The 25,621-nt window shown below is 36.2% G+C and overlaps 1 protein-coding gene across 3 annotated transcripts; it reads left to right on the top strand.

The window, feature by feature from the left end:
* Positions 1-490: 490 nt before the first annotated feature.
* LOC105216138 (protein bowel) lies at positions 491-24,527 on the top strand. Of its 3 annotated transcripts, none has more exons than XM_029042821.2 (3): positions 491-636; positions 18,770-19,706; positions 21,485-24,527. In XM_029042821.2, exons 2-3 carry the CDS (start codon positions 18,856-18,858, stop codon positions 23,229-23,231), a joined length of 2,598 nt encoding a protein of 865 aa, XP_028898654.2. In that variant the 5' UTR covers positions 491-636; positions 18,770-18,855; the 3' UTR covers positions 23,232-24,527. The 3 variants fall into 3 exon arrangements, with proteins under 3 accessions (XP_028898654.2, XP_054082739.1, XP_011188787.2); XM_054226764.1 differs by lacking the exon at positions 491-636 and adding an exon at positions 684-1,053; XM_011190485.3 differs by lacking the exon at positions 491-636 and adding an exon at positions 685-1,047.
* Positions 24,528-25,621: the final 1,094 nt, after the last annotated feature.

Below are 25,621 nucleotides of genomic sequence, written 5' to 3' on the forward strand. Positions count from 1 at the left end.
GGACGAATGAACAGACATAGAAATAGCGACGGTAAATGTTTAAAGTAAGTCTGACGGACGCAACGACAAAACGACGGATGAACGAACCGAACGACGAACGGAAACACACAAATGAACTCGCAAGCTAAAGAAAACTCGTTTCTCTCTCAGCAGCCAGCCAATTTGAGTTCAACAGTTTGCTCAGAGCGCGCCCGTCGAACAGGTAAGTAACAGGTAAATTACCGATTGGAACAGTGGCGCTCAACGACGAAGCAAATCGGTGCGCAACGAACACAACGCTGCGCCTCACCGACAAGCGCTCCTAGTATGAAAGTTAATGAAAACAAACAAAACAGCATGGAAAACCAGTAGATAATAAAAACAGCAATAGCAACAACAAGAGAATGGTAGTCGCTTGTACTCATTACTCTCGCGGTAGTACGTGTAGTGGCAGTCGGTGGCAGTGGCAACAGCGGCACCGCCAGTAGTCAAGTCAACCCAGTCAATCGGTGGCTCAGTGGCTCGTTGGCTCTTTTGTATAATGCTGCAACTGGTTTTTGGCTAACTTGGTGGCTGACGGTTGTACCGCACGTCTGCTTGGGAGTGTGAGCGCGAGTACTACCCCGCTCTCGGCAAAAGAGTGTAGCGAACGCATAGGTGAAGATCACAGGTGTTGGTGAGCGCCGAGTTGTGTGGAGTTCAGTTTGAGTTGGTACAGCGTAGTGGAGCTCTTGGTCTCTCTTGCGCTCTTTCTCTCTCTCAGCTCACTTCAAATTGGCATTTCCAGCAAAAGGTTTTTAGGCTCGTTGCCCCCAACGGTGCCACGCTCGGATTAGTCTTGAGTAGTTGATCGTCGTAAACACACCTGTAGAAAGTCGTAACGGTCGTAACGTCACGTTGAGCAACCATACGGACGGTTTGGGTTTTGCTCCGTTTTTATTGTTGTTTTTTTTTTTTTTGAATGTGCTACGCTCTTTTTTCTTACAATACGTACGTTTGAATATCGGTTTGTTCAAACACAGACGCGTTCAGCAATACATAAAAGCGACTACAAAATATATATACTGTGTATGTGTAAGAAATTGATAAATAATATAAGATAAAAAAATATATATAAGAAGATTAAAGTGCGCAGTAGCAGTGGTGGCAGAGCATTCGACGTTCGTCGGAAGCGTTAGTGGTGAGAAAAGGCACAAGGCTCGAAACCCAGGGCAAGGTTGCCTCAGCCAGCGGTCGGGCGGGTGGTCGGTCGTACGTAAGGTGGCTGTCTTGTCAGCGCTGAGAGGTTTGACTAGCGCGTCTTAAAGGGATCGTGGTGGGATTTGTTATAAAGCAAGTCGTGGATGTTGTTGGAATTTCTGTCTCCGCGTGTCTTATTTGAACTTACAGCGCAGTGCGCTTCGAGCTAAGTGAGCGCGCGAGAGTTTACTCTTTACTGCTTCGTTTACTGCATCTCGCGCTCTCCGAAGCGTTGAGCTTGGTGTGCCATAGATTTCCCATTCACCACAACTCGTTTACTAGCATCACAGTGTCGGATGCTCTGGCGTTTGGGAAAAATGTGATATCTACAGATATGCACACATACAGTTAGAAATCTGATCTCTTTTATGTATGAGTCTGTGTTCGATGGAGCTTAGAAGGCATATCTTTATGAGTGTCAGTGCGCTGTCTATCTTGCTAGCTCGACATGTTTGTATGTGTATGCTTCCTCTTCTCCGCTATATGTATGTTTGTTCCAAGCGATCACAGTGCGATTTCGACAATTTTCTAGCAACGCTCAGCATTTAACGTCAACAGCGCTGTCGTCTCGTCGTCGTCGTCTTGGCCCATAGTCAACATAGCCAGCATAGTCAAGTCAAGTCGGTCGTGTGGGTAGAGATTGGGACTACTTGAGGAGCGATTTGGTAGCTGCACTGGCTTCAGCTCCTATTTCAAAACAGAATGCAGGAAAAACACATTTCAACTGCTGTTTGGGCCAACAACACCACCACCAAGCGAGTTTGGAGTTGGTTGGCTTAAAACGTTACTTGCTTGGTGTTGTTGTTGTTTTTCGATTTTATTTCAGTTTTTTTTACTTTATTATTTTATGGTGCTGTTAACAGAGGGAGTATGTATGTTTGAGTGTATTCATAGCTAAGCATGTTTGGTAGATGTATTGACTAGGCAACAGGGCGTCACACTGGGCCATGATAGACGACCGCGTAGAGCGATAGAGGTTTATGGGCGTTCATATACATATGTATAGACGGTTGTAGTCTTGAAAGGGGTAAGATAATGGCTTGTAGGTAGAAAATTAATGCAAATGCACGTGTGTGTGTTTAGGTGAGTCTACATATGTATGTGTGTAGAGTAGCTGATGCAACTGCTGGAGTTTATTATGTAGCGACATACAAACATACTTACATATATACAAGTGTGTTAGATTATTGTTAGTTTGGAAGTGGTGAAAAGGGTTGTGGCAGCGTGAGGGAGTTGGAAAATTCCTTAGCAACGAAAAAAAATGTGTAAAAAGAAAGCCGAAAAACCGAAATGTGAGAAAAGTAAAGCTATTGAAAATCTTATTTATGGAAAATATGAGTGAATTGAACAAAATTGATTTGAGAAATTGAAAATAAAGGAAAATGTGAATATATGTAATTGAAAAATATTTATAAAAAAAATGAAAAAAGTGAAAATGAAAAAAACACTAATTTATAGAGTTTAATGAAGACCTTAATATATTTCTAGGCAAAAACAAAAGTCATCATAACAAAAAAACAAATATATTAAATAAAAATAAAATAAAATAAAATTAAAATTAAATTAAATTAAATTAAATAAAATTGAAATAAAATAAAATTAAATTAAATTAAATAAAAATAAAATAAAATAAAGTAAAATAAAATAAAATAAAATTAAAATAAAATTAAAATAAAATAAAATAAAATAAAATAAAATAAAATAAAATAAAATAAAATAAAATAAAATAAAATAAAATAAAATAAAATAAAGTAAAATTAAATTAAATTAAATAAAAATAAAATAAAGTAAAATAAAATAAAATAAAAATAAAACAAAATAATATAAAATAAAATAAAATAAAAATAAAAATAAAATAAAATAAAAATTAAATAAAATAAAATAAAATAAAAAAAAATTAAAATGAAATAAAATAAAATAAAATAAAATAAAATAAAATTAAATAAAAATAAAATAAAATAAAGTAAAATAAAATAAAATAAAATAAAATAAAATCAAGTAAAATCAAGTAAACTAAAATAAAATAAAATAAAATAAATTATTTTAGTAATAAATACGAAGACTAAAAAAAATTTATTTTAAACTTTTCAAATTCTATACTTTTCTAACGTTTAATTATATTTTTATTTTTAAAATTTAATCAAAAAATTTTAATAAAATAAATTATTTGTTTACAAATTGAAATTTGTATTAACAAAATCTGTATAGAATAAAAAAAATATTATTAAATAAATATGTAAATTGTTTGAATAAAAATATACTTAAATTAATTTCTTTTAAATAAAAAATTTTATATATAATAAAAAAATTTAAACAGTTATAAACTGATTGTTTCTCGAAATTCTGTCAGCTTTTCTATTATTTTCAATTTAAGAAGAATCAGATTAGGTGGAAAATATTTTAGAATTTTATGAGTGTTAAATAAATTTTTGATGATAAAGACTTAAAAAATAATAAAGAAAATCATTTAACTCAGCGAAAAAACTAATAAAATAATCAAAATATAAAAACTAATTATATATAAAACAATATATGTGCATATCAAAAAATTATTTAAAAATCAAAAAATATTAAAATTTTTTTGCATAAAACTGTTCTGCAAAACTGGGAAAAATTAAAAATATGTATATATAAAAAACGTGTGTCAAATTAAAAAAAAGATATTACGAATAGTCAAAATTCAAATTTCACTTTAAAAACTATAAAAAACATTTAAAAAAGTGCAGTGAAATTAAAAAATAACTTCAAATACAAATGAAAAGGCAGCAACAACAACTCCAACAAAATGAGACACAAGAAAAAAGAAAAAATATTTCAACACACATGAGCATGCACACATACATATCTCACACGACTGCATGCAGTGAGCAAGCAAGTGAGTGTGTATGTGTATAAGCCTGCTTGCATGTGTTCGTGTATTTTCTAGTGTGTGCGAACAGGTTTTTATTTAAACTACACGTTCGAAAATGAAGTATTGTCTTCGTTGAGTAGAGTTGTGGCCGAAAAGAACGACATCAACGACGGCTGTGGAAAGGTGAAGAAAGGCGCAAGCAAAGAGTGAAGCACAAACACACACACACACACACAACGAACATATGAAGTAAAATTGATAAAACAAAAATGAAAAAAAAATAAGAAAAAAAATCGAAAAACAAAAGCAAATGTATGTGCGGTTGTGTGCCTTTTGGTTTCGTGGAAGTCTATATGCATTTGTATGTGTGTATAAGTATTTGTTTGTGTGAGTTGGTGTGCGCTGGTTACTGTTGGCCATAATTTTCTTCCTCGATCGCCGTTGCAGCTGGACTCGCAGTTAATTTTCGAGTTATTCTTCGTTTTTTTTTTTTTGTCTGTGTTTTCGGTGTTTGTGAAGTCAAAAGTGAAGGCTGCAACGATTTGTGTGTGATTTCGTTAATTTTATGTTATAATTTTTTTTAATGATTTTGGTGTGTTGGCACTGAGTGCTGACACTTTGTGGCATTTAAACTGATTTATGCATAATTCGAAAACAATTTTGTACTAAAAAATTAAAAAATGTGTAAGTTATTAAAGAAATTAAGGCAATGTGAAGCAGTGGCATTTGCAAAAGGAATTTGAATTCTGTATTGAAAAGCAGTGAAAACATAAAAAAAAAAATTATTTATATAGAAAACTGTGCAGTACTTCTAAAGTATAGTAAATTTATATAAACAAAAACTCAAGTGGTTCTATAAATTATAAATAAAAAAATTAAAAACCTTTAAAACAAAACAAAAAAAATTTAAATTAAAAAATATAAAAACAAAAGAAAATAATTAATAAAAATAAATTAACTAAACATAAAAAAATTAAAATTATTGTAAAAAAATTAAATTAATTAATTTAAAAAAAATTAATAGCAAATAAAATAAGGAAAATGAAAATGAATTAAATAAAATGCAATAATAGCTGCGTTATTAATAATATTTCTATTTATTAAAATTATTAAAAACAGCCAAAACAAAAAAAATAATAAATTTTTATATAACAGAAAGTAAAGAATTGGAAATAATATTTGAAAAAATTTATAAACAAAATCCGACTTAATTTTAGTAAAAAAATTAAAAATATTAAAAAAATCTAAAATACCTTACCTACAAAAAAAAAGTTCAATAATCCAGAAGTGTTACGAAAATAGTAGAAATATATACTTTATTTATGTTAACTGTAAGCTTCTTAAACCAATTCTATCACAGCTTCTAATGAAACTAACACTTAATCCTTCACTCGTCCTATCAATCTTCAATCCATAGTTCTCACCTAGCTTATGATAAATATTTTTTTCTCATTTATTTCGAAACATGGTTCATAATTCACGATTTTATTTTTTAAAATGTCCATTCCTACTATAATAATTTATTTCGTCACAAGAGGGTTAATGGACCTATAAGACACTTTTTTGCGGGCAAAAAATCCACTGAAAGGTAGGCGAGGTTCTATTTTAACTATTTTTCTCCGGTTTATGTTAATATTTAGAAGGTATGATCCAAATTGATTTATTTAACCTTTTCAATCATATTTTTTACTAAGACTGGCTCAGAGCTCTCTGACATCTCTGGTGATGTCGTGACAGTACTCCTTCATCAGTCTCTCATGGTTTCGATTTTCGTCTTTTCGAACAAAGCTCTCTGCATACTTTTAAGAGAATATAATTATAATTGATATTTATAATCTTTCAGAATGATCTTATATATTGCTCGATATATATATTTCATTCAGCAATAGTGAATGTATAAGTCTAAATCTGTGAACAGGTCTAAAAAATTATGTCATATATATTTTAACTCGATGTAATAGCTCAATACTTGTTTCACGAAATATCAGGCCACTTTTCTGAAAATGTGCTGCCTAGGGAGCAATCTATCCTAACCAAATCCACTATAAATTATTTGTTGTTTGTAGACACATAATTTTCCTTAATTTTAAGAAGACGCTCGGCGGTTTTTATTTACTTAGCAAGTTTGTAGTGTCTGTTGAAGAACAATGCATTGAATTTTGTATTCTCATTCATGATAAATATTATTTATTTCTGAAATTTTATATCATTTATTCATTTATGGTATGATTTCAATATTCTAGTATTTGCTTTTTGGTACGAATATTCTTGAAAATATGAAATTTTTTCTGTTTTGAGATTCCTCGTGAATAATTTTTACCGAACTGGAATGAATACTTCAAACGCAAACGAAACCACTGGTTTTTAGTTGAATTAAAAATCGGTTATTTGTTCCCATCGCTGGTTGGCACTCCGCTCCGCTCTATTCTTAACCTAATACCCTCATACTTATGTATCTTATCATTTATATCTGTAATGCGCTTTAGAAATATATATTTTTTGTGCTCAACATCGAAGTGCAATGAATTCGAAAGGGTGGCCATATTGGAAATTAAATCATAAAATAAAAAATAAAAAACAATTAACAAAACAAAAGATTAATACACTCCGTTGACCCAAACAAAACGACATTTACATACAAATCGAGTAATAAATTACAATAAACCATTCAAAGCCAATGTAATTTATGCACTGCCGTTAGCGAACTCGCTACTTTTCATAATAAACACAGTAAAATATTAATGCATGCGATTTTTTGTAATTTATTTTTTATCTTTTTTTTGCAAAAAAAAAAAAAACAAAAACAAACAGCGAGCGCATACTCGTAAGGCATTAAGGCAGACAAAATGAAAAACCAATTGAGTTTTTGCATAAAATTTACAATTCAAGCAAAAACCATCGCCACAGACACTAATTAGCTGGCGCAAAACAGCAGAGCGGACGCATTTAGTAGCTAGCGACTAACTGTTGACGCTGCACGCAAACCTCAGAAACAAAAAATCAGCGAAACCGCGCGTTGCGCTCTGATGCGATGCGGTGCGGTGCGGCGCAACAACAATGCGCATGGTTGATATACAATGTATTTATACAAAACTTATACATGCATAGAGCATTCGCGCTGCACGGGAGCCGTTTTTTTACTTCTCGCTTAATTACTTTAAAGTGCTACCAACTTAAATTCAAATTCCAAAGTGTGGCTAATTAATTTCACCTCAGCGCCGCACGTCTCTCGTCGCTATGCTACCAGTTTTCCAGACGACAGCGATGAAACGAGAAACAAGTTATGTGCTGACGATGAGTTGTTCGTATTGTTGCTGCTGCTGTTATTGTTGTTGTTGTTGTTGTTATAGCCATAGCTGGCTGCTGTTACTCAGCTACTCAGTGCTTCTGTTGCTGTCGACCCAAGACGAAGACAAGCAACACCGCGGCCAACAAACAGAAATCGTAAAAAAAGCAACAGAAACAACAACAATGAAGGAAACACAGCGACTATAAGAAAAAATGAAAGATTAACCATGCGCCTTACAAAATGTGCAGAGCGCGCCCGTGTATGTATGGCTGCGCGCGCTCGCCGCTTTACGTTTATATATACACTTGTGTTTGTGCGCGCACTAGTATACGCGCGCGCTTGGTTGTATGTGTGTACAAAATGTGGTCATGGTAGCAAGCGCCGAGTCACAGCGCGCACCTTCACCATAGCGCTTAGTGAGCGCTTCAACGGCTCTACAACGTTTTACCCCAATGATGTTTGTTGCCGCATTTGTTTGTTGGCCAGCGCGCGGCTTGAATGCGCCGCTACTACAAACACCATCACTACCACTACAACAATAACTACTACTACCAAAGCAACAATTGCAGCAGCTGCCACTGTCATTGCCACCGAACACAGTGTGGTGCCACGGCGCGGCGCAACCACAAGTGAAGCGTCAGCGCGGTGTCAGCAAAGGCGTCCACGAGCCGCGCCGCAATATAGCGCTCCGCTTTAACCCATTCGTTGCGCTTGCCGTACAATTGCACTATCAAGCAAGGGAAACGACCAGGCCAGCCAGCCAAGCGCACTCTGCGGTTTAATATATTCACATTCATGGCAAGCGCGCCTCATGCATATATGCAGACTGTGGTTGGTCAGTGTTGTCTTGACTTAGCGTGGCATCTGCAGCACTTTTGAAAATATTTTCCTGTTTCTGCTTTGCTGCGCCGCGCTTAAGTTCAGTTCAGTTGTGCTTTTTTTGCTATCTTGCTTCACTTGCCGCATGGCTGTTCTTTACTCTACATTAGCACTGACGTCTGAATTTTTCCGGCGCTCGGCAGCATAAGCACGTCTTTGCATCTTCATTCGTGTTGTCCTCATAATCTTCAGTGTCAGCCGCGTCATTATAGTATTTTCTTGCATTTCCTTTCACATAGATTAGTGGTTATCGATGCACCGTTCTTTTGTTGATCTGCCTCAATATGCCGCTATTGATCTTCGTTGGCAGAGTTGGCGCATTTTAAGCCCCCCACCCCATTTTCCGTGGGACAAATGCATCATAGCTTGATCGTTTCAATAACGATTGTTCAGCATGAAGAACCACAGGATTGGGGTACAGGTTATTTCATTATTTCAGGCGATGCGATCTTTGCTTCGAAGTCAAAGTCTTTCTAAAGGTACCATTTTTAGATGAGAGATCTCTTCCGGGATTAAAGAACTCCAAAGATAAAAAATTGAAACCGAGCAAGACTGACTCGTCTTTGATTATTCGAATTGCCTTCCCTGTAAACTGTTCCTTTCAAATCCAACTAAACTTAGACTAATCTTTACCAAACCTGTTAAGTAAGAGATCCATCGAGATCTTATTATATGTAGCTTGGCTATGGTCAGCTTTCTAAAATCTTGATAGAGATCACCGCCCTAGTTACTTCATTCCATTAAACCAGAACATAAATTACTAAAAAGTTCGTCTAGAAGAATCAGCATGAGGGCTTTAATGTAGACTAGTTAAATAAAATCGGAACATGTGGACCCGGTAAAACAAAGTTGGCCATTGGTCTACTTCAGAAGCAAGGATCGGGCTTTCGAAATATCTATAGCAAGTCTTTATCCGTCTCCGATCTATATTTGAACCAAGTTCAACCTTTCAGTCCATTTATACCTGCGCCACGAGCACAAAAGCCTACTGCGTACGCTACACTTTCCTATTAACTTACAAACAGCATTACAAACGAATTGAACTGGAACATCTTACACCCAACCATTAAACGTCCAAGCATTCCTGCATTGCCATCGCTGGGCCACCAGCACTTGGCGCATAGAGACTGTCGCGCTTCGCTTGCGATCACCACGAAACGACGTACGCTCAACTAGCGTTCTTCGCTTATGTTTTATCAACGAGAAAAAACTCAATCCGGTTTTCAGCGAACCTCACCGCGCGATCTCAACTCCGCCACTCCATATTGCTCGCTGCCATACTACGAGTTAATCGTTTAGAACGTGGTCGGGGAAACGAGCAATTGCCGCGAGCTTCTGTATCTGAGGTTGCTGCCGTGCTGGCTAACCTGACTGACTCGGTTGGTTGGTTGGCTGCTTGGTGTGGGGCGCGGTGCGGACCACACTCCGTTTTGTTTTTACTTTTTTTTGTTGCTTCGGTGTTTCTTTTTTGTTGGTCTCGGTCTTTTTTCTTTCTTTTTTTGTCTCGATGTTTTTTTCCTACTTTTCTGTTAGCATTGCCGCAAGCCACAGCGGCTTGACTGCCTGCTGTAGCGCCGACCGTCGATCGACGTTCGACGATCACACCGAGTAACTCGCTTGCGTGCCGACTGTTGGACAAACCGGCTGATTGTCTTGCTAGCTCACTGTTTGCTTGTTCTCCAGAGCGTTTGCTTGCTTAGCCATTTGCCGCCTGTCCGTCCGTCCGACTTCTACGCGGCTATTAGCTGTAGCTCGGTGCAGTTGTTGGTAGCATCGGTGGCTGTTCGCTTGTTCGTGTTGGTTGTTGTGTTTGACTGAAGACAGTCTTTGAATTTTGTTTGTCTCCGGCATCCATTGTATGCGCTCGCCACCATGGTGGACGGACATTTACCCGATTTGTTGTTTGTACGTATGTACGTAACGTTGTGCTTAACGTGATTTTTAATTAAAAATCTTTAGACTTCAAGTAGGAAAAAGTGTACCTGCGTGAATGCAGAGCGCGCGTTGCCCGAAGGTTCGGGTCCAACTAAATGGTACACATATGTGTGTATGTTCGTATCTTCAGCGCTGGTAATGATACGTGTACTCGGTGCTTTCGACGGTCCACCGTCATCACCACCACTCCACACTGAGGGAGGCGCACATTTTCGACAGGTTGGCATAAGAGATTCAATTGTGATAACCACTTGTCCGTATGTAGTGCCGCGCACCGTCACAAAACAAGTCACAATCAACGCGCTGAAGAGCGTTCGTGCAGGCCAAGCGCGCTTAGGTTTTTTTGTGATTTTTCGATTTTTTCTGGTTTTAATATGGCCAAGGGATATCGCTTGTTATTCACTTAGAGATATTATCAAAATGCTCCAGTATAAGTTAACAACAAAAATAAATTATAACCACACGATTGGCACTTAGATAAAATATAAATGTAGCCGCACAGCTAATGGCGGAATATTTTAAGCTCGAGTAAAGCATATAATTACAAAGGCATATTACATAGTTGTGTAGTTGTGGAGTCCATGACTATGCGCTGTGACTATGAAACTATTAACTATTAGACACACGTTCTTGTGGCTACATACAAAAGCCTTTAGTAAGCCTTATGGAAGCAATTATCACAAGAGTACAAAGGAAGATTAAATGAAACGCAGTTAATTGTGGATCCTCATGATCATGCCTTCTAGCCAAGTTAGTATTCTAAATGCTTTATATATGTCAGCATTGGTCTGCTATTTCTCAAAGCATACTTTAGCTATCATAACTTTTTGGCTTGAGTGGAACTAGTCGATATCTCCTTACGATAGAAATTAACTGGCTCAACACTCAGTTTCTGTAGGACTTTTCTTCTTCGAAAATGATTTTTAGAATTGATTCCTATCGCTAGATCTATCAGGCTTAGATAGAGTTGCCACTTTAATATAATTTAAGTTTTTATCACGAACATGTACCTAAAGTTTTTATATTTCTTATTGGCCCAAAGCTGGCATCTAACGGTCTTCCTTTTTATAAAGTGAGGCTTCGATTTCCTTAACGCTTACGTTCCTATATTCGTTTTCTTAACAGCCGGTTCTATAATACATAACCCAAATGAACCCACATTCATATCCTACTAAGAGTTGATGATGATGATGATGATCAAAAGTATTGTTTTCTGACTCCGCAACAAAAACCATCCACTATATTTCAGTTGAAAAATGTATCATAAATACTTCGTATTTTCTTTCCGCAGTTTATCTCTGGGTGGAATCACTCAAACCCAGACTGCTGCAGAGCTTACATTAAAAACCAGCCTTAGAAAGGATTTAATCCTACTTTATACGAATCTTATTTTTAATCGGTTCATATATTTGATCTTACGTACAGTCTAAATTCTACAACTTTGGTAAAAGTTAGGAAAATCCACGCAATACAATCAAATTGAACTTAGTCATCAATATTTCAAAGTTCGTTAGGCTTCAGTCACCGCTCACTAATCAAAATGTCTAACCGATCTATGCACTCGAACTATTCCGAGAGCCAATCATGGAGCCAAAGCTCAGCTAGAGAATTCTGATTTCGAGAAACCTTGGAAATTGGAAAGTCCATGCATTGTTTTATGGAAAAAATACAGCCCTTGGGAAACCAATTAAGGCCACATTCAATATAATTACTCAAGTCAAAATACTTCAGAAAGGTCCTATCGAACGTATTCACGTTGTGGTGAAAGGAATAAGAACTCTTTTCCGTTTCATTAGAGATTTTTGGAAACTTTCTGTTAAGTTTTTGTACATGTCAGCTTCACCTAGAGACTTCAGAATCTATTTCACGCTACAATCTTTTAAATTGAGTTTCTATTAGTTCCAGATGTATTTCGCTCTTGATATATTCGTTCTAAACTCAAAGAAACGTTAGTATGCCATCGAGTTTCTCTTAAAAAGCTTAAAAAGCTATGCTTTGTGTTGTTCGGCTAATATCAGTAGAGTAAACGGAGGCGGTGGCGACATTGGACTCCGGTCTTTCATAGTGGATGCTAGTAACAGATTGGAATTTGAAATTCAATTAAGTAGCAAGCAATTAGTGGTTCGCTATAAAATCTTAAGTGATGCAATAACCGCAAGAAATCAATTAATTTTAATTAAAATATATACATTTTATTTATTCATATGTCAGAATCAGTTAATCGCTAGTGAGTACTGTATTGGAATAAAATATGATCCATCTAATGTAGAAAAACCCAGCAATAATGCCCACAAATATTCGTTATTAAGTTAAAACCGTAATATATGCATCTACATATGTCTCTAAGTTTAAATATATATATATGTATGTATGTATAACCAATATATACTTAAGTACTTATTAAGTCTATGCATACGAAATTTCGTATTTGCATTAATATTCAAATAAATTATCTCGCTGTGCTTAATAGCATCTTAAAATAGCAGTACTGTACAACATAGTGGTGGAAAAAAATGTTCAATAAAAAATGGTATTAAAAAACAGAAAAAATAAAAAAAATTATAATTTATTAAAAAATACAGAATTTATATTTTATTTTTGCTGACAAGACTTTGTTGTTATTGCTTTTTGTGATATTTTGTTGTTAGCGCTCGCCACTGCCTTAATGACTCTACTACCGCGCTACTGTTGGACACTTTAAGACAGTTAGGCTTAGACACTTAAGTGAGTGCTTATTGTTGTATCTTCATTTACAAAGTATTCCATATATGAATTCATACATATATACACATTTTAACATTCACAGCGTTAAGCGTGAAGCATTAGTACTAGAATAAGTTGAAGTAGAAAACTCTTTCAAATACCTGTATTATTCTTGGTGTTATTGTAGCTTTGTCATTTATCAGCTAATAAAGCAACTTTAGATATATACACAAAGCGCTGATAATGTGAATTTTTTATATACATCTATATGGAAATATGCGTATCATAAAGTCATAGATTAGCGTCACATCATACGCTCTAATACTGAAAGTTATAGGCATTAAATGAGTTTGTAAAATCATCGTATCGGCAGCGTGCGTTATGTATTGTTATTGTTTGATTTCGAGAGTTGTTAAGCTGTTGTGCAAAGCCGTTTTTATTGCAGTAGCTAATAAGCGTTGAAAGGCCAACTTTTTTTATTAACAAATTTGGTTTTTGAATTTATTTTTTTCGCTTTTTCTTTTTCTGATTTCGAGCGGAATTTTGATAGATTCGAGTATATAGTATAGGTGCTATGCATTTAAAATGGTAATTTCATTGTCAACATTTAATATGCAGACAAATGATTTTCAAACGGTGGCAATTGCTTAACTGAAAAGAAAGACATATTTGTCTTTTTTTCTTCTTGTTGCTTTTGTATGTGATATTAATAGACAATAGTCGAAGTTATGGCAGCGAAACATAAATTTAAATAACAAAAAAAAAAATAATAATAACAAAAAAGAAATATTAGTAATTTAAATATTTATGGGGATTGTGGAAGACAGTCACGGTTAAAGAAGTTGAGACATTTAAAGAAGAGCTAACTTTTTTTCGTTAATAAAAAAATATTAAAATTTCACTGAATTGACTTAATTTTCAAATTAAAAAAAAATATTTTCATTTCCTCTAAAATATATATTTTAATTTTAATTATTTTTATGGATTTGGATATTTAGATATTACCAAAAACCCAGTAATTTTTTCAAATAATTTTTAAAAAAATTTTCCATAAACCATTATATATAGGATAGAGCTTCTTTTAATAAATTTTCAAAAAGTTTCAACTGCAGCGACATCTACCAAGGCCTCTCTGCATTTACATAATACTTCAAAATAAATAAATCATGGATAGAGATATTACTTTCAGCATAACGAGCATCATATTCAAAGATTTATTGTAAGTCCAACATATATATATTCAACGATTTATCATAAATACAGTCATTTTAATAAAAAATAATAATCAAAGTTGGTCTTCAGATAGACAATGGCAGTGAAAGAATTGAAAGAAAGTACAAAACGTAGTTTTGACCATCAAGAACTTGTTAGAATGATCTCTAGAGACATTACTAGATAACGAGGATCGAATACCTCTTACTAACAGAGTTTCAAGAAACCTATTTTTGTAAACGAGTGACAAAAGAACTCTCAACTCACAAAAAAAAAAGATCACTGAAGAAAAGCTGAAACCTTGAAACTACTAATTTCCTTATAGACAGAGATTGTGAGAAGTAGTTAGATCTTAAAAACTGCTTGGTTCTACTATCTTTGACAGGAATAACCCGATCTAATGTAATGATGAAAGTACTTTGGAGAAATCATAAAAAGAAATCCCCTGAAGAAAAGATGAAAACTTAAAACCACTTATTGCCTTATAGAGAGAGATTGTAAGATTTAGTTAGATTTTACGAGCTGTTAGGTTCTACAATTTTTGGCAGGAATAATCCGAACTAACGTAATAATTAAATAAAGGTGATTTGGAGAAATATTTTGGAGCTTTATCAATTGTAGACTTTTTTGACATGAAAGAATTATTTTAAAACCCATTTAGCCCTTTGGAGATAGCTAGGAACGCCAGATGAAGCAGTATTAATAATTAGATCACTTTTACTCTGGTTTATCATGAGATTAGAAACAGATAATCTTGAAAACAGTGATACGGAGAGCTGTAATACAAGTTCAAGCCTTCCCCATTAACTGTGGAAAGCTTTTCATCGTGATTTTGATATAGAAAATTGTTTTAATTGTATTATAAGATTGCTATAATATATATTTCCAGCTTCTGAGGCAGATTAGTAATTTTACCAATTTCAAATTAGTATAATATGAGCAGATTTTATTTAACCTAAGCCTAAACCATAGCGAGTGTCGAATCGAACATACAACTGGTATAGAATTGGTATAAATGCGTTAGGCTAGCATAAATAAATCCATATATAATATCAGGCAAGTGGCGGATCGTACAAACAACTGGTATAAATATGAGAAAAAATGGCAAACGAGTGGCGAATCGAACGAGCTACTGGAATGAATGCAATAAACTGGCATAATATATAGAAAGGAGAGAATTTGAAGCTGTTCTTTTGACTTAAATGAGTTATCCAAATAGTTGCTTGCATAAAGTTCAGCTGGAGTAATTTGTTGTAGCTCGCGTATACATTATCTTGGTAAAAGAGTAGAGCTCTATTAAATAATTGGCGAATCGGAGACCTCTACAAACACTTTTCTGGCACATATTTTGTCTGCTCACTCCAAAACAGCAGTTGTTGACAAAAATAACTCCAGAATTATATGGTTTATACCAACAAATTTGTATACCTATCAGTTATATGTGGTATAAATCAACATCGTTGGCTTAATCCTTCTTACCTAAACGTTGTGCAGACCCACATGATCTCAACCACATACGCTCATATATTATTTATAATTTTTTTCTATACTTGTTTCCTTCAAATATAATTAAAGTGGCTTTTTGTCGACGTTGTCACATTTAAGCTTCCATCTGATAAGCCAGACACACCGCACAAGCGCACTTATTTATTTAAATTCTTTTTTTTTCCGTCCACACATTATACTGATTTTATATCAAAAAATTAACAAAAAAAAAACAAAAAAAAACTGATTATCTAGCATCAGCCAAAGCATTCTGTGCTCGTTTATTTTCTTAGCCAGTTAAGAAAGTATGTTTGTATGTACACATGTGTGTGGTGTTTACTTAAGCCAGCAAAACAGCGTCGTCATCAATGGTATTTGCTGCCTCAAAGGGGTTTAATTTGATTTTATTCTACACTTTTTTCAATTTTTTTCTTGATTTTGTTTGGCCTGGAGGCAGTTTTTTTTATTGATGCTGTGCGCTAAGCATACAAACATACACATATTTTTACTTTTTTTCATCATCAGCATCTCAAAGGTTTCTTTTTTTGGTTGCTTTCTGTCTTAGCCGCTTTGTTGCAACCTTCAGTTGCGGCACTTACGGCATTTATCCGCCGATGTGAAGAAAAAAATGAAAAATATACATATATGTATGTACACACACGCATTTATAAAAATTCCAATGTCCACCAGCCGCTGGCATTTGTGTTTTGAAAATTACAAAAAAAAAAGAAAACAACAACAAGAAAAAAATCAACAAATAAAGGTCCAATATCTGCGCTGTAGCTTAGACTGTGCCAGTGGTGGCGGCCATTAGCCAGCAACCAGCAGCCAACGGCCATCATTTGGACAGCCGCGATGAGCTCACATTTTCAGCTGAGACTGCTGGTGAGGAGGAGGTTAATAATTCGACGGATTTCTTGTAATATTTTTTCCGCTTAAATAAATTATATATAAATATCTGTAAATGATAAGCTACAAGTTGTAACTAAAATTGGTCGAAATGAAGAAAAATCAACTGTAGTCACTTGTCACGTGTCACTAGTCATGCTAATTTTTACCTTCAGTTAATAACTGTTTTAGAAATTCATATATATATTGGTACTACATCAAACCATCTCAAAATTGCGTTTGAAGCAGTTGAGATAGCCATCTGATGATTGTCATGAGACGCGATCTGTCACTTGTCATGGTCAAACAACTGACCTTATTTTTCCCATTTCCTGATCGGATATGAAATGAGAGGATCTTTAGTATAAAATAATCAGAAAATTTTGAGTAATTGCTCGGAGAATGCAGCAATCTGATGATTGTCATGAGAACGGATCTGTCACTAGTCATTGGTCATCCGTCGGTATTGCCTCTGGATATGAAATTAGAGTATCGTTTATATAAAATATTATGTAAATTTTGAGTATCAGCTCAGCGAATCCAATAAAGTTCAATTAAATCAGTTTTTGCTTTTTCACTGCTGAAGGCTTCGCTTCCATTTTTCTCCCCTACAGGGTTTTATTTGACTACTTCAATTTCACATACGTGGATATGTGCGATGCGTGAGAGTTTCAATGAAATGAATGGCTATTTGTTTTACGAACTCTCTATCTGCATTCACTATGTCACAGTCCGTTTGTCTGTCGGACCATTTAGACGGCTTTAAGACGGACGGACGGTCAATTGTGCTGTTTGTTTATTTACCCGTTTGAGTTTATTTTGTTGGCTGTTGTGGAGATGCAAATGCAGTTACAGTTGCGAAAGTGTCCAGGTAGGAATTTTGTAGCTTGACTTTTGGATGAGCTGACCGGAGAACAAGTCATCGGTCTTAGCAAAACTTTGTGGTCTCCGACAGTTTCGGAAGAGAATATGCCTTACTTTAAAAATAATCTTTTTTTCAGTACTCTCTCGAGTTGTAATATTTTAGAAGAGAAAAGACCAAGAGTTCTTCAGTTCACTATATAACCAATAGCGTTTGAGATCAAAGTTCCTCTTTAGAGTTGAGGAACACTATATTAAATAAATATTGAAAATCCTTTCAGAGGTGCAATATTTGACAAAAAAATTCAAATGAGTACAAAAGGTTCCAGACCTTCGGTTCTACGAAGAATGCAGGTCATCTAAACAATTGTGGTACAATATAAAGGTTCTCAAAAGGGTTCAAGCTTACTTTTAAGTTCCATTTCAACTACGATACGAATTCCCAACAGGGTATACGCCTAACTAAGAACACACTTCTTCATATAAGAATCAATATGTGCGCTTGAAACGCTGGTGGTGGTAATATGATAACAATCGACGGCATTATTAACATCATTACGGATAAAGTGAGAATCAAAATGGATAAGAAATAGTGAAGATTCAAGCTTTGATGACTGAGAAAGAGAGAAAGTCATAGTAGAGATCCTTATGGGGTACACAATGAGCAGCTGATTGAGAGCCACGCCGTTAGTTTTGCTGCTGCTATGCGGCAACAATCTGTGCTTGATTAGCTGTGCTCACAATTCTGATGGGGTTTGATTGAGGTCAATGATACGGGGGAAGATGGATGACTGATAAAGTGGGAATGAAAGATGTGATTTTTTGCAGAGATTTTTTCTGATGCGATTCTTGTTTATAATATTGAAAAATATGTAACTTGCTAAGTCAGCGAGAATTGCAAAATGATTTTAAGACTGCGGCGCCTGGGTTAAGCCGACTTGTCAGCTACTTTTCAAGCTCGCAATGCGTAAAGACGCATTAGATTTGCACCGCGCGCCATTTTAGCAATTCGAATAACTGACTGACGTTGCGTTAGTAAGGCTTATTGCGCTGTCGAAGTTCAGCTGACTACTGCATATAGTGTTTGTTATGTATTTAGCATGTTTATCAAAGTCATAAACACCAGCTTATCGCTGCTGTGTTGGAAGTAAAATATTTTTAGTTGTTTTTGCATCACGAATATAAATAACAATCAGCGGTTTATTGCGACATCGTATAGATAAATGATAGAGAGGCGACTTATTTAACAGCATAGGGCCAATAAAGTTGCATATATACTAGGTTTTTATCAGGCTATATATGTGTATGAAGGCGCGGAAAGCCCGTAAACAACAAAAGCGCCGCTTATCAACTGCATTGAACGCCTACTGTTATTACAATTAAATATTAAAAAGAATTTCCCAAACTAATATCAATAATATTAATTGTTTTACTTCTTCTCATTGCAGTAATAACTTGGCCATGTCAATGACGCGACGGTGAGCGCCATAAGGTCAAAAACGCGCGCGAAAGTCAAGTGCTAACCAAATAAAAAATGCCAACCGAAAATACAATGCTAGAGGACCGTCCTGGTGGCGGTGCAATGACTATGTCGCGCCCCAGTCGGCTGGAACAATTCTTGCAAGCGCCAGGCGGCGCGTCGGAGCAACGCAGCGCCTCTAGCGGACGTGTGCCTGGTGGTGCGGCTGCAGCCGCTGCCGCCGCAGCTGCTTATGAAACACAACTCGCCTATCAGCATCACTTAGTGGCAGCTGGCTTAATGGGCGCGGGTGGTGGGGCGGCAAACGCGCAAGCGGCGCATTCCGCCTTCGTGCCAGTGCTGCCATCACGTAACGCAATGCGCGCGCCAGGCGCTGCCGCCATTTATGGTGGCATGCTGGACGCCGAAGTGGCCAAGGAGGCGAGTAAACGACATGGCAGTAATACTAATTTCGAGATCATCTCTATGATGGCGGATAAACGGAAGGAGTTGGCTTTACGTGAGGCTGCCGCGGCGGCAATGCTGATGCAACGACCACCTGGACAGGGCCCACCACCGGGTGTGCCTACTGCTGTTATGTATCCACCACCACCGTACTTGGGCGGACCAGGTCCGTCACCGACTGGCGCCGGCACATTCGCCTTTCCATCGGCAGCCGCAACGGCAGCGTTGTTTCCCGCTGGGCTGCCACCAACTATGCACGCCGGTTTGGATCGCCGTTTGTTGCGCGCACCGGGACGTGCATCACGTCCGAAGAAGCAGTTCATTTGCAAATTCTGTAATCGTCAGTTCACCAAGTCCTACAATCTGCTCATACACGAGCGCACACACACCGATGAGCGGCCGTATTCGTGTGACATATGTGGCAAGGCGTTTCGCCGGCAGGATCATTTGCGCGATCACAGGTGAGTTGGCGCAAATGCGCATATTTTTTATGCGGAGCTTTCGTTACATTGTTATTATTATTATTGCATTTTGCCTTGCGCATCCATCATAAACTGTCAACCGCAGAAAAAATGCGCGCTCTACGTGATTGTCTTGCAAACGACAACGGCGACGCAATCAAATTACTTTCGCACACAAAGAACGAGACGTGTAAATACAAAAGCAAAAAAAAACTAAACAAAAACCCTGAACGCTCATTAAGCGCAATGCGGTTAGTGTGCGCGCGCGGCTTGGAACAGCAAGGGCAAACCGTAAACCCTACGCAACAACCGCGCCTGCGCGCATTCACTGCCAAGTGATCTGCGGCGCGTTGCGTTGAAACGGCGAAAAAATTTGAAAAAAGGATTGAAAAATTAACAGGCAGCCGCGGCATTTATCTTACGTGCACACACAACCAGTAATCAGCCTGCGCGCGGGCGCTACAGCACGTCGTACTGTGTGTTTTCCGCGCGCAGAACCTGTTTTCAGCACAACGCTTAATTTTTTTCCCGTTTATTTGCCGTGCCATTAGACTGTCGGTTGCTGCTTGGACTATTTGGCAAGCAATCACGGCGACAGGCCAGCCATTTTAAGGTGGCTGATGTGTGCCGATTTGCGGCGTTGCTGGCTGATGTGTTGACTTAAGCCATGGCCACGGCTGCCGGCCGTCGAAGTAATTCTATTTATGTAGTAAGCGTAGCTGCTAGTTTATAGAACTGCCGCGCGTCATCCGCTGCAGATAACATTAATCATTCTGTAGCTGTAGTTTTTTGATAAGTTTTACACTGCTTTCTGAGAAATATGTAATTATGTTGTTTCCAAGACCGTACGCTTTCACGCACATGCAAAATATTTCTGAAAATTTTATTTTGAACGTGTGATTTTTCATATTTGGTGGTAAAGTAAAGAAAGTTAACCTTTATGTGCCCTATTAAAAGTAAAAAAAAAAACATACCTGAACTCTTTTCCAAGACTATTCTAATTGTGTACGTAAAAGCTTTGACGATCTTCCAAAATTCAGCGAGCTTTGAGTGAAAGCTCTGAGGGTACCAAATCACGGACATTTTTTCAGCTTCAGGACCAGAACTCAGGATTCAGTATTTAGTTTATTTATTCTCTAAAAAAGACTGATTTTTTGGATAAGCTAGAGATTTGTCTATAAGTTTTATTGGGGTTGGCACCTTAAAAGCTTTGAATTATATTTTAAAGATTATATAGATATCTTGATAACGCAATGAGCAAATGATTTTACACTAGAGGACTTGAGGCAAAAGATTATGCCAGATCCTATAAAGTAGGTTCCAAGTAGGAAATATGAAACCGCACTGTAAGAAACTTGACTCTGAAAACACTACGTTCTTAAAAGAAAGACAGACTTATGAGAATACCAAAAATGTGGACCGCTGTCTAGGGGAAGTCAACAATACCTCAATTCAAGACTACTATTAACAATCCATTAATCTACGCTACTTTTGCGCTTCGTTCGTAGACTCATATATTGTAATTAGTGTAAGCGCCTTTACAGTGCCGCCGCCAATCCACACAAATGCCAACTTAATGAGCACCGCCGCTAAGAATACAAAGAACAAACTGAACACAGTCATTAAAAGCTGCGCGCATTCCCATTAGTTGCCAACTATTTTACACATTTTTTCTATGTTCTGCATCTTATTCATTCATTCTCACTGCTATTTATATTAATCACGCTCTAGGCTAACGAACAAACAACTTAATTCTTACACTTTCATTTTATTCACAGGTACATACACTCCAAGGAGAAGCCATTCAAATGTACCGAATGCGGCAAGGGTTTCTGCCAATCGCGCACACTCGCCGTCCACAAGATCCTACACATGGAAGAGTCGCCGCACAAGTGCCCCGTCTGCAGTCGCAGCTTCAATCAGCGCTCCAATTTGAAAACGCACCTGCTCACGCATACCGATCACAAGCCGTACGAGTGCTCTTCGTGCGGCAAAGTATTCCGTCGTAATTGCGATCTGCGCCGGCATGCGCTCACACATGCGGTCGGTGATGTGCCGTCCGAATATGTGGATGTGGGCGAAGAAGATGAAGGCCGACATTTGAGTGGTGATGAAGAGGACACACTGCTGGAGGTGGATTCACCGCGACAATCGCCGATACACCGCTTACATAGCGGTACGCCAACACGAGAGCTCGGTGGTGCATCGAATGCAGAAAAGGCTGGAGGAGAGGCGCGCGCAGCAGCGCGTATGCGTCTCAAGCGGAAGGCTTGTTATGATGCCGCAGAAATTTCTGATGAATCCGAAGAAGAGTTAGACGAAGATGATGAATTGGATGAGGCCGAGCTAGATGATGCAGAGGCGGAGTTGGGTGAAGATGATGATGAAGACGAAACAGTGCAGCATATGCCAAAAGTTGGTCTACTAGAACCGCGACCAACTGGGCAGGGTGTGACACATTGTCATCACGAAGGCGGTGAAACGTACACAATGCGTCCGACGCATGAAATGCGAGACTTACATGATCCAACGCACGCCAGCGACTCGCCGCACACTTTCAACGCACCGCCAACCGGTTCCGCTTTCATGCCGTCTTCACCGAGCGCACGTTATAATCCAATGCGCGCGCTACCCGGCGCTGGTGAATCCATACATTCGCCATCAACTTCTAATGGACCGGAACCTTATATACCCATGTTACATGTGCGCAGAGATCTCCATCCGAAAGCGTTACTATTGAACGCCGCCGAAATGAAAGGTGCAAATATAATGCCGCCAGGCATATTGGTGGGCGCAACTGGGATACCTACAACAGCACAAGCACCACCAAACGCGCCAACAATCGCAATACCACCAGTTTTAACACAGGCGACACAACCAGCCGGCGTTGCGCCAACAGCGCCACCGCCACCTTTACCGCCGCTCTTAGATACCGGCAAGAATTTACAACAACCGCTGCACTCACCGCTCGAATCGATGCCCAGTTTCCTGGGCTCCATACCGATACGCAAGCGTATAGTGGGACTTGAACAAATGGCCGACGCGCAGCGCGTCTACAACGCGCACACACAAAACGCCAGTCTGATGGCGCTCAATATGACGCGCACGCATGCCGCGTTGAAAGCGGCACCGCCGCCGCAACACACTTTACTGCCGGGTAAAGCATATATGTCTGTGAATCAAGCACCGTTGTTATGTGAGTCTAAATCTATGCTTGCTGGCAGCGGTGGCGGCGGCATGACAGTTAGTAGCGCCACGCTTGCAAATACAGCGACGCTGATGAGTAGAGCGGAGGCAGTGGGGTTAGCGCCATTAACGAGCGCCAGCAGTAGCAGCAGTGAGCGTCATTACTTATTGCCATCTAATGGCGCAGTTAATTTGAATACTCAGGAGCCGTTGAGTGCACGCCCAGTACTATCACCAGGCGCTATGCAACCGCAGCAGCAGCCGCCGCAACAACAACAGCCAGCGCCACCACCTACGCGCCGCACAGGCTTTAGCATAGAGGATATAATGCGGCGCTGAGTCTGAGACATTCCTACATTTCACTTATTATGGTTTCGCTAAGATTTTTAAGATATTTCGCTGTAAAATTTATGTTTAAATAGTTGATAAAAATACATTTAATATCCTCAAGTGCCTTCTCATATGCTATGTACGTATATTCTAGTGCTTCAAAGCCATGCTATGTATACTTAAGTTATCTATACATAATTTAATTAGTGTCTTCGCTTAGCTTAAGTTGCTTATAGCTGTACTTTTATGCAAAACAATTTAGCTTTTTATTTGTAAAATTTTCTTATTTTTTTTCAAATATTATTTTTATAATTACAATTTTATAAACATACACAAACATGATAAATATAGTATATATGTAAAATTGCTTTAAGTTCAGTTTTAAATATCATAAGTTATTAATTTAAATAGTTCAGTTATTTTTATATGTATGTATGTCTTACACAACTTGCCGGGCACTTAGTGCTCTTAAATGAGTTACGTATGTATGTATGCATAAAATATTTTATATATAAGTAATAAGTAATAAGAATACTTAATAAAATGTTAAAAAAAAAGTAATAAAATTGTATAATGTGTGGAGCAGCGCTTTCTTTAAAGATATGTTAGTTTTGCGGTGGATCTTATGTAACTGTTTGAGCTGAGAGTTTTTACTATTAAGGCCGTTAATTTCATTGGAAATATGAGGCAGAATACTTTTTAAAATAATGATAATAAATAGACATACATATATTTGATATAAACTTTGTGCTACCAAACAGGAAAATCAATATACAGTTTTACAAAGCCTGCAACCTCTCTACTAGCGGATCCCTAGTATTCCTTCTTAAGATAAGACGACTCATTTTTTAAGATTAAAACACAATATACATGTCTATAAAATCAATATCTGTAGATTTCATTCAAAAATTGAATTTCGGTACTAATATTGCCAATCCCGAAATTTCGGGATTTTTTCGGGATTATATATTTTTTTTTTCATATTATGTCATATACATGCCTATAAAATCAAATTCTGTAAATTTTATGTAAAATAAAAATTTCGGAATTTTTTCGGGATTCAAATATATTTACATGTCGATTCAAAAAGTTTAAAAATATCAGGGAAACTGTTTTTGTATATGAAATAAAAAGAAAATAGGGACTTGAGATGTCGCAAAAATAATTTAACCTCATAAATTAAGCTCAAAACTTGCAATTTCTTAGTTAGGTAAGATTGCGAATAATGGCTAATAAACAATTTATCAATCGATGGAAAATTAAGATTCTTTCAAAATGCTTCAATATATCTTTATTAGCTGTAAATACACTGAATTTTGTTAAAAATGTTCTGTAGAAATTATTTATTATACAGTATTGAATAATAATATGGGACCATATAATAATTCTTAGAGCTAAAATTTTATATAAAATGAAGACGGTGATATTTAAAAATTAAAAAAAAATATACATATATATAAAAAACAAATAAAATGAAATAAATAAAATGTTGAACAAAAAAAAAAATATATATCTTGAAATATTATTTACAGAAAATTAATTAAAATTCAATGTAATAAAAAAATCAATTTAATTAAAAATCAAATATGAAGTAAAGCAGTTTAAAATACATAAGTTACCACCTGAGAAGAATAATGAATAAAAATTTATGTTTAAAAAATAAATTAAATTAAGCTAAAAAATAAACAAAATAATTTAAAATTTTATAAACAAAAATAATCATTTGAAAAAATATATTATAAAAAATATTATAAAAAAATTAAAAAAAAATATTAAAAAAAAATAAAAATATTATTTAAATAAAAAATTATTTTAAATAAAAATATTTCAGAATTATTAAAGCATAGGCATAGATATTTTTTATAAATACAAATTTATATAAATAATTAAAATTTAAATATATTTAAAATATAAATTAAAGATGCTGACCTACAATTGTATACAAAGCTAGTAGTTTGTATGTGTGTATTTAAAAATAAGTTTCTAAATGCATTTATGAAAATATTTTATATTGTATTAAGCTAAGCATTCCATGTGTCTTCCTTTAACTAAAGTGACTCTTAAGCGTTTCTTTATATGTAATAAATAAATAAATGACAAGAAAATCATTTTCAATGTGAAATCAAAATTAGTGTTTTACTTTGTTTTTGGGAAGAGAAGAGAAAGAAAAAGAGCTGAATAATACAATTTTGAATAATATTAAATCAAGTTATTTAAATATAGAGATACTTAAAAGCTCCCACGAAAAAAGATTTTAAAAATTGAAAATATTTTGGAAAGGGGTTGCCAAAAGATATATGTATTATACATATAAATGTATAAGATACTATAATATTGAAGTTTAAGAAGGCATTGTAATTGAAGACATTTTTTGGAAATATTTTTTTTTGTTTTTTTAT

The sequence above is a fragment of the Zeugodacus cucurbitae genome, chromosome 3 (assembly GCF_028554725.1).
Source record: "Zeugodacus cucurbitae isolate PBARC_wt_2022May chromosome 3, idZeuCucr1.2, whole genome shotgun sequence".
NCBI lineage: Eukaryota > Metazoa > Arthropoda > Insecta > Diptera > Tephritidae > Zeugodacus > Zeugodacus cucurbitae.

What these genes read in the sequence shown, in the direction of transcription:
- LOC105216138 (XM_029042821.2), top strand. Translation starts at nt 18,856, where the DNA reads ATGCCAACCGAAAATACAATGCTAGAGGACCGTCCTGGTGGCGGTGCA. An exon ending in GATCATTTGCGCGATCACAG is followed by an intron (nt 19,707 to 21,484) that starts GTGAGTTGGCGC and finishes TTTTATTCACAG; the next exon opens with GTACATACACTCCAAGGAGA.